The 10,567-nt window shown below is 35.8% G+C and overlaps 1 protein-coding gene across 5 annotated transcripts in view; it reads right to left on the bottom strand.

Annotated features, from left to right (window-relative positions):
* syne2a (spectrin repeat containing, nuclear envelope 2a) overlaps positions 1-3,330 on the bottom strand; it is a 93,433-nt gene extending 90,103 nt beyond the window's left edge. For 4 of the 5 annotated variants that reach the window (XM_079255428.1, XM_079255432.1, XM_079255429.1 and 1 more), the window contains exons 1-3: positions 3,206-3,330; positions 2,772-2,857; positions 1,009-1,070 (exon numbers count right to left, since the gene is read on the bottom strand). In XM_079255428.1, the coding sequence (XP_079111554.1) occupies positions 1,009-1,070; positions 2,772-2,847 (138 nt within the window). In that variant the 5' untranslated portion in view covers positions 2,848-2,857; positions 3,206-3,330. Of the gene's footprint in view, positions 1-1,008; positions 1,071-1,415; positions 1,580-2,771; positions 2,858-3,205 lie in introns of those variants that run through there. The other variant, XM_079255430.1, reaches the window with a different exon arrangement.
* Between the last annotated feature and the right edge of the window lie 7,237 nt (positions 3,331-10,567).

Below are 10,567 nucleotides of genomic sequence, written 5' to 3'. Positions count from 1 at the left end.
GCTTGTCCCCCACATCCTACCTGAGTTTAGATCCTTTGTCTAGAAACAGAAATAAATTTTAAAAAGACAATTGGAAAACAATAATAGCTGAAAAACTGAAAAAGTAAGTAAGACATTTCAGGATATGTTTGATCTAATAGCAGAACCTATTAGATATTAAAACAATATTTTTGAGGATAGAATTTTTTTTTTTTAAATCTGGGTCAAAACTTTCAAAGTTTCTGGTGTAAGACAATGAATATTGTTCTCTAAACAAACGTGAAGCTGGGGTTTGTCAATGGCTCGAACTGGCACAACAGATGGCAGGTTATGAACAAGTGATTTTGCCATTGGAGTGCAGTCAGTGAGACAGCTATGATCGGCTGGCCTGGTTCAGATTACGTGCTGTTCCGCTTCACTGAAGCACTATTTATATTTCAGGTCAGAGTCAGCAGCTCAAGGTCTCTTTACCGAGTCCGCCCCACTGCTCTCTGACCAGTGAGTCAGCATGCAGGACTCAACAAATTACTTCAGTTTACAAATGAAGCACAGCGTAACGTCACGTACTTTGCACCCTAAACTAGTTCATATGACATCACTCATTGACAACAAGTTTCGCTTCAGCATGATTCGCAGGATTTTTTGTATTTATGTGCTTCTCTTATTAAATGTAATATTTGTTTTAAAATTTGCATGAAAGTCAAAAGGGGATTAAGAAATGCAATGTATGACACATGTATAATATAGTCTTACAGTTGTGAAAATATGGATCATAATAAAAAAATGAACATTGTTTTTCTTCTTCCACACTCATGTAACATATTATGATGAAGAAAGGTCTGCGAAGTTTGTTGCTCAATAATTCCAGCTTCCATATAATATTATTTTTTCCATTTGATACTTTCAGTTCACTTTACATTAACATGGGATGTTTGTTTTTTATTTTGGTTAAGTTTTGTTCTTTTTCTTTCCCACACTCATGCGAAACTTATCATATAAGACACAAAGAAATGGACCATTGAAGGATACCTTTGCAAGCTGAGCATTTATCCAGTTGGTGAATGTCCTTTTCTGAATCTGTTCATGCTCCACTGTTAAAGAAAAAAAAAAGAAATTGTCATTGATCTACACAGAATGTGATGTTTTAACCTCTAGTCAGACCACGTTGGTAATACATGCAACAGTAAGGAATCCATTCACAAAACAGAGGGGCAAAGAATTAAAATTAAAGTTGTTGTTTCTCTTTTTGGGAACTAATCATTATTACAACAACCAATCAAATATCCCATTATATGTCTCATAATACTTTATCAAAAAGTCCATTCTCTGACTCCTAACAAGCTCTTGCTAAACAATTTTCCAGAGTTTTGATATTTCACTGCAGTGGGAGCTATATGATGCAATCTGTAGTCACATGCAGATCTTGCACTACTCACCCACATCAGAAAAATGGACAACTTTTTTACCCTCCATTTCTCAAAGACAAAGGTTAATGTGCCTACGTATAATAACTAACAGCTGCAACCATTTAAATGGCAGAAAATTTCCTTCTTTTTCACTGTAAACCCTGTAAGACTCCTCCAAGCTAGAGCTAGGCTAAGGGTCGGGATCCGGCTTTGAGACGGGACGGCTTCCAAGAGAGTGACAGACTTAGATACTGAGACATGATTACACACACACACACACACACACACACACACACACAAAGCAAACTATATCCATAGAGATGCATTTTCTGTTAATGATTTCTAAAGGCTACTGGACGACATAATAACATCATTGTTCTGTTGACTAAACATTGAACCACTAACACACACACAAACACACACATTTTTATATATATATATATATATATATATATATATATATATATATATATATATATATATATATATATATATATATATATATATATATGTGTATGTATATGGCTTTCTTTATGTTTTTTTCTCTGTCTGTAAAGCGTCTTGAGATGGCATTGCCGTGATTTGACACTTTATAAATAAAGTTGAATTGAATTGCTTGGCCTGATTTTTGTCGGAGGTCTTCAGAGAGGCTTTTACTCTCTTTCCGTAGATTCACTTGTTGAGACCAAACCACTGGCAATGAGCATTACTCTTCCTGACTTGCTCTGCTGTTTGTTTAAAATCCTGCCAAGGCAGGCAACGCCTGAAAAATGTAATTACTTATCTTAACTCTATTCACCTTGTCTGTTAAGCACACACAGCTGTTGGAGGCTGCACCCTTTTAATAACTTCTTTTGTCAAATTAAATTAGTCAAATGTGATTTTTAAGGGGAAATTACAGAAATTTGGAAATGTCAGAAATTGAAATAAGCAACTCATGATGTACACAAAACCAGGCTGTTTTTTTTTTTTAACCTATTTTATGTCTGATATGACCTGATGTAGAGTAAAATTACTTTATGACGTGTAAACAATTGACGGAGAAGCAACACTTTATCATGTTAGACAGCAGACACATTTTCATTGATAATGTACAAGTGATCAGCTGCAAAGTGGAGTTAGAAGTTATTTGAGCAATCAAAAAACAATTTTAACGCATTGCAATCTGAAAATGTCAAAGTCAAAGAACATCAAAAGAGTGTAAAGTGTAACTTTAAACAAAACTGTTTGATCAAATAATGTTATTCTTCCAAGAGATTTTTTCCGTTAAAAATACATTTTCTCTGAAGAAAAATGCATCCAAGATGGTTGCTGACCACCACAGTGAGTCCTCAGTGCAACATGTTACATATCACAACATCTATACAAGTACAGAAATAGTCTGACCTTGGAGGAGCATGTGCACATTGTCAATGTCCAATGGAATCCCTCCATCTTCTTCTTCTGCTCCACCTGAAGCCATTTTCCTCTGACTGCAGCACAAAATAAATCTCAGGAGGGTCCAGAATATTAGTTCCCCATTTATCCCAAAAAGTAAAATAAGCTTCCAAACACAGAAACATCAAGACAAGAAGATGTCTCGACTGCCTGATTAGTCATGTCAGTAACACACCTATCCTCACACACACACACACACACACACACACACACACACACACCCTCATATTACCAAAGACATACTGACAGATGCAAGCACAAACATGCAAATACTCAACTGAACAGCTCAAACAGGAGGGATAGGTGAGCAAAAGAGTCGGTAACACACTGCAATAATGTGGATGTACAAAAATAGACGGCCTGGTCACACATCTTCAGCATACCTGAAGCAGGGCAGCAGTCACTGCAGAGAGTTACTGTTGGGCATGTCACAATGAAGAACCCGCTCCAGTATGATCAGTGTAAAGGAAATTTCCTCCTCTGTCCTTTGAAATTGGCACAACCTTCGTTCTCATTCGTGGCACTGAGTCCCTTCAAATAGGACGTGGCCTTTAGGTGCTCATAAATGAAACAAGGTGCCTTCTGCTATCAGAGCAATAGCACAGAAAAGAGTGGAAAGTCCCGCCCTCACTGACTTCAACTTCAAATCATTTGTGACAGCTCTCGCACTCACTTTCACTTAAAAAAAAAAAAAAGCCACATATTGTCAAAACAAATATATTTGTTTCATGAGAGAGTCTCTGCTTGACTATATTTTTCTCTTGTTTTGTCAAAATGGAACAGAAGGGAAAAGAGAAACTTTTCCAAGTTGGTTTTATTTTGAGTAAAGATGATAGTTAGGTGATTACTGTGATAAAGTATTATGTTGCCTTTGTCAGATAAAGGATTATCTAACAAAGACAATAAAGATGTGTCAGAAACTAAATGCTCATTACTTGTTATTTATTGTGCTTTACATGCAGAAATATAGTGCATCAACATTACAGCTTGCTCCACGGTGCAGTTTTTACCCTCTGACAGTGTTGTATTTATTCCTTCACTGTGGAGAGCAGACAGAGCTGGTGGGCATGCAGCAGCTGCACCTTCACCACAAATTCCCAACTCTGTTATGGAGGCAGCAGAGCAAGATATTGTTATGCAGTAGAACAAGCTGTAAGACTGATGATTGCTCCACTAAAATAGTGGTCAGCACTGTGGCCTCACAGCAATAAGATTGCTGGTTCAATCCTTGACTGGGGTGAGGTTTAAACAGTGGCCTTTCTGTGTGGACTTTGCATGTTTTCCCCGTGTATACATGGGTTCTCTCCAGGACTCCGACATCCAAAGACATGCATGTTAGGTTAATTGAGGTATTTTAGGCACCTAAGGTTTCAGCCACGCCTATTCAGTTAGGTATATTAGCTCAATTGTCCCTAGGAGTGAGTGTGAGTGTGAGTGGTTGTTTGTCTCTGTGGCCCTGCGATGGACTGGTCAGCTGTCCAAGGTGTACACTGCCTTTCGCCCAGAGCCTGCTGGGATAGGCTCCAGCTTCCCCATGACCCTGAATTGGATTAGGAAAATGAAAGAATGAAAAAAAAAAGAAGAAAGAAACAACTGTTAAAATTTAATAATTAAAAATAGTTATAGAGCATGACAATGTAAATATTTAACACATAATAACATTTCCTTATTTTATTAGGTGCCAGCTGAGGATTTGTAAGAAAAGGGAAATTAATGGGGGGAAAAAAATTTAAATAATTTAAAAAAAAAAAAAAAAAAAAAACTTTTAAAAAAAATATTGAAAATCGGTGACATTTATTTTCTGACCTTTCTTTTTTTTTTTTTTTAATCTAAATTTAGATTTTTTTTTTTTAAAGACTTATTTCCAGTGCAAAAAGATTTCATTTCAAGCATGAGCTAAACACATAAGATCCCATTTATATTTTAGATTTATGAAGCGTTAACAAGACTAAATAAATTATAAAGCAACATCAATTCAGTTTATTTTAATAGTTTGTCCATAAGATGGCGCCAACAAATAGCTTCGTGGTTACTAAGTGTATTATCATATCTGTCCATTGTGTGGCGCTACATAACAAACCAGGGATGTAGAACTACACTGTTGACAGTAGAAGAAGTGTTCCCACACGACTTTGACGTAGTAGCAGCTACTGTCTTGACCTTCAAACTGCGGCGTGATCAATTAAAACGTAAGTAAAGCATTGATATTTCTTCTCCAGATGGTCTTTGAGCAACCAAGCGTGACTCATAAAATAAATACTCTCGTTTAAAGTGAAGCATTGTTCTCTTCCAGTGGTTATATCGCAGCTGATGTCAACTAGCTTGTTAGCTAGGCTAGTTAGCTGCTCCTTAGTATCTGAGGATTAAAATCTTTTTTCATTCAAGTAGTTTGGGTGTAAAATTAGATTTACTCAATCCAAATTTTAATTTTATAAATCCATATGCGAATAACATTTTTTTTTCTTGGATGACAGACTTGAATAAATCCAATGTCAGTGCTAAACTTGTGAAAGAGCTAAATTTGAGATGAAATGCTAGCGCTACCATTAACTGTAAAATAAAGTTTTCAGTACGATCAGGTGGCTGGAGAAGTCTTTCCAACAGTGCCTGTCCTTTTATCACTAAAACATACAAGGTAATAATTTGATATCTTGTTTTGATGACATTCCTACTTGTTGAAAAGTCACAAGATAAACCTTAAACACAGTAAAGGCTTGAGGTAGTCAGCAACCAAATTGGTTAAGTTATTATGCAAACATGAACCTATGAGGAGCATAAAATATTAAATTAGTGTAGGGTTTATAAATGAGAAAATTGTTAATATGAAGTTTAGTGAGATATTTAGGCACCTAAGGTTTCAGCCACGTCTATTCAGATAAGAGACTTAGCGTGAATGAATCCAAGTTCTGCTTTCTCCTACAGATGGCTGGACGCACGTTTGCAAATTGGTGGTCCCTGATGAAGCCTTATTACACCAAGGCCTACCTGGAGGTATGGCCTGGAGTCATCATCATGACATGCCTGTACTACAAAATTTCCTATGGGGGTGAGCTGAAAACCTATGTATTTGTACTGTACTTTGGAGACTTATCAAATTAATGAATGGTGGGGAAATTATGTTTTAAAGGCTACAAATATTGAGCCTTACTTTCCCCTTTTAGACAAGATACGTTTGATTCATTTCTTCTGTCTGAGACAAATAAATTCTCCTTTATCTGTGTGCAAGGTTTAAGTTGTAGAGGTATATGATTAATGTTTTGTTTTGTTTCCCCCTATTTCAGGCAAGAAGGCTGTTGAAGACAGTAAGTCTTTTTATTTTTTTTATTAAGCTGTGGGTAGTGAGAAATATTTGTGCCACCTTATAATTTGAGCCAGTTAATTTTATTTTACCTTTCTCAAATGACTGCCTAAAGTGCCTCATCTTAAAAAAAAAAAAAAAAAAAAAAAAAAAAGATAAATCAAGTTAATTTGTCTGTTGAATATATTTGCCATGTATGTTCTGTGTATTTTTATAACTGTAAAAAGATTTCTGCAGCTTGTGTTATTCATGAAAGCAATGTCTTGTACAATCTATGATAATGGGTTCTGCTTTACAAACAAGATTAGCACGCTGTAGTTTTTTGGACCCTAATCTTGACGGCTTCAACAGAAAAAAACATTTTCTTTCAGACCGCCAGCTTTAGCAAAGACCTTCATGAACAGTTACGTGTGTCGTATGTCATAGAATAAGCTCAAGTTGTGTGCAGCACCAATCATGTGAACGCATTTGAGATATTTTGTCTCATAGTTACAAGTCCTAGTTCATCTGTGGTTGCACGTGTTGAAGGAAAAGCAAAGATGTCTCAAGCTTAGTGATATTATTTATTTTCCACATATACGTGGTTTTTGATTACATGAATGCTGCTTTTACGTGGTTGTATTTCATCCCATCAATGTATTTATTTTATTTTTCTCTTTTTGCAGAGCCTACACACTGAGTTTCCGACCATGCTGATCACCCTGACACCTGCTATGAGATATCGCCCCATATCCTCCACCCTGAAGTCCAGCTTCTTAGTTGAATTTTTGTCAAAATGGATCAAATAAATTTATTGTCCTTAACGTTGGTCTTCTCATTAATGTTTGTATCTCAGTAGCCATCAGACTTCCAAATTTACTGGACACAGTACAGCATAACAACAGCGTATCCAGTATATTGGTAAATGGTTAAAAATAAATGTAAAGTAAATGGTTACAAGGTTAACTTATATGTTCATCTTCCTTAAAGATTTAATAAGCTTGATAGAGCAGAAAATGGGTTTTTTTTTGTTTTGTTTTTTTTGCAGCAAAGCATCTTGTATTTCACATAGTTTGAAAGCGCAGTTAAGACAATGAATTTTGTCTTTTTTACATTTTTGCTAAAACAAAACCACCAAAAGAAGGCAGTAGAAGGTTAGTTTTCAGGCAAACACGAGACATTTGGCAGAGGTAAAGTAATGATTGGCTGTCATTCATTTGGACATTTGTATGCTTTTGTGTTGTTTGCTCCAACTGGAAAATAGATGCGCTATTTATAGCCAATGAATCCCAGTTTAGGGTTGCATTTTAACTAATTGAACAGGCAATAAACCACGCCACTGCTGGCTGAGTGGTAGTGTGGTTTGTCATTCTGGGAAGCCTGGATAAGTTTTTAATGGGATGAGGCAGCTTGATGATGGTGATGATCAACCTCAACCACGAATGTAAACTAGTCCTCTTATGGATGCTGCTGATGTTAATTAAATAGTAAATTGAACAGTTAACTGTTATATAACTGCTGAAGTGCACACACAGCGCCATCCCACAACGAGCTTGCATCACAACTGCCTTGTTGACAACAATCAATGGCAATGAACGGCTTTCTGTGTACAGTTTGGTTCAGTGAACTGAGTGAGCTTAAGGGAGTCTAGCCTGGGGCCACAAATCCAGAGCGGAGCGACGAGCCGGGCTCTGCAGAGGCTGCTGATTAGACAGAAGCATACAAGTGAAGACGCATTTTTACACCACAATTGTTAATGTATAAGAGAAGCTATTACCTCAGTAAATATGTGGAGAGAAGCTGCTGGCTGAGTTTAAAATAAAGAAAATACCTACATTAAAGGAAGCTTTGGTGAATCCGAACCCATCATTTTGTCTCGGTGACATCATAAATACTGAGTCCTCTCTGAACAATTGCTCTCTTGGGACTGAAATGATCTTCTCGTCATTGGCAGGTGGGATAACAGCCTGGCCTGACTCGCTCTCCTGTTGAAGCTAAAATAGATAGATGGATAGATACAGAGGTTTTATTTTCATTGTTTCCATGTACAACAAAATTTAAAAGTGCTGATCAGTTCAAGGTGCAAAGTCATACGATCATAAGAGAAGTAATAAAACAAGTATAAAGGATAAAAATTAAAATGTTACTAATAAAGTGACAAGAAAGAACTAAAATAAAATGTTTAGTAGATCCATCAGATCATTTTAAAATGAGTTATCATGACCTAGTCCACTCACATAGTTGTCACACCTCTCCCCCGTGAGCAGCTTCTAGTGTTTATGGTTATTGTTGTGTTTAAGCTATATCATTACAGAAATGCCCAATGCTTCGTTTTACAAATGGGGAGAGGGAGTACTGAAGATTTGGGTGAACAACGTTTGTTATGCTGACAAATTTAGGTGAAATCACGATAAAATGGTTTTGGGGTTTTTTTGTTAAGTTGCCATAGATGAGACTAATTCTGATGACTGCATGCTGTCAGCAGTGTCATGAAATTATGATAGCTTTGGCATCTAATTTTAATAGACAGTTTTTGGTGCTTCATCACTTTGGCAACATATTCCTATTTATCCTGTTCAGTCACAGACAAAGCTTTAAAGGTGGTCACTAAATACACAAAAAGACAGCTATGCACTAACATAAAGCCTAAGGGCAAAGTCATCAAGGCTGAAATTGATTTATTTATGTTTATGAATAAAATTTAAATCAGTTTCTTTTCATTATGACCGGATACAAAATATGATTTTCTGTCTCTTCGAACTAAAATGGTTCTTACTTCATCAGAGGTTGAGAAAAAAACATGATTTTACTTAAATTAGCTTTTTAGTCATGTTTTATTTCCTTCTTGTTTTTTTCTTCGGCAGCGAATTTGAGAATTTGATCTAAATTTTGATTTAAAATGAGGTGAAAAAAATCTCTAATCACTTATGTCTACAGTGGTATAAATATAAAAACTGATTTGATAAATGTTCATCACACTGGATTACTTCTGACATCAAGTATTTAAACCCCTTAATTCCTGAATTTACCTACAATTCTATGAAAACAAAATAAAGAAAAACCAGAAATAAAGAACAAAAAGAAAAAGTTGAATAAAGTAAAATACAATGAAATATTAAATAAATATTCAATAATATTTCAGAAAAAAACAAAAAAAATATATAAAGTTAAATAATGAATATAAATAACACAAATACATATATTAGAGTGTATCCTATTGGTAGTTTAATCAATGAATCCCCTTGCTTCCCAGCTTGTGACAACTCAACATCTTAAAAAATATCTTTGTACAATTTTTCACCAGCAACAGAAGATTAAAGCGTGCACGCAACTCCAGCCTCCATAACAACTGTGTGACACTGTAGGAAAAAATATACTAGACCACCTTTGTTTTTTCCATACAAATATACCTTTAGCTGTACCACACATTAAAATGAACATTTAAACAACAATTAAACTTTAAAAAAGAACAAGTCTAATTATTTTTGTCATGGTCTGTAGGTACAGTAGGCTGCTTTCCAAATCAAAACTGTGAATATGACTGAAAAGGTTAGGAAAAAAAAACATCCATGTGTTATTACTATCTTTTGTTAATATCAGCTCATGATGAGTTTGGTTGCAAGAACGTTGGCAGGGGATCAACAATATATTTGAGATGTTGTGCAACGCTGGTTGATGACAAATTATTTGGTCAAAAACTATAATTTCTATTAAAAAAAAGAAAAGAAATTACATGATCAAACCTCAGCAGCTTCACAGTGCAGAGATGAGGTGGTTTTAGCCCAAATCTGGTAAGTACTGAACACATTTGGCTCATTGTGACTAAAAATGACAACAATGGAGCAGCGGAAAACCTACACCAAGCAAGAACGAGGGAACATTTGCTTCCATAACTACAGGCGCTGACCTCCTCAGGTCTGAACTGGTGAAGAAAGCTGCTAAAAGCAGAATGCATGCAGCACAGAGATAAACATTAACCTGTTGGAACCTTATTAAAGCAAACTGTGCATATGTTGTTTTATCACAACACTTCAGGTGGTGCATAAATGTTTATGTTGTATTTGAAGTTTTTTAAACCACTGTGTTTTGTTTTTATGACCATTTCACAGTTTTCCACCTACTGGGTTGCAACTAGAACCAAATCCTCGTTACACCTAAATGATCTCAAGAAAGTGTCTTATTTAAAATATGTAGTTTAAATCAGTGTAAACTCCCTACGATATGCTGTTATAACCAAGGCCGGATTACCCATTGGACAATATGGGCACAGGACCAGGGGCCCACACCCACTTGGGGCCCATGGCGGGCAAACACCAGCAGTTTGGAAATGAAACAAAATGTACATAACAGCCAGATACTTCCACCACAGTGGGCATGGTTACATGGTGTTTCTTAATTCAGAATTAAATAATTCGGAATTAACTTCATTCTCTTATGAGTTTACATGAAGATTATAATTCCGAATGAA

The sequence above is a fragment of the Telmatherina bonti genome (genome assembly GCF_933228915.1).
Source record: "Telmatherina bonti genome assembly, chromosome: 16".
In the NCBI taxonomy this organism is placed as follows: Eukaryota; Metazoa; Chordata; class Actinopteri; order Atheriniformes; family Telmatherinidae; genus Telmatherina; species Telmatherina bonti.
Note: the sequence above shows the minus strand (reverse complement) of the source record. Positions and strands in the feature narration are given on the sequence as shown.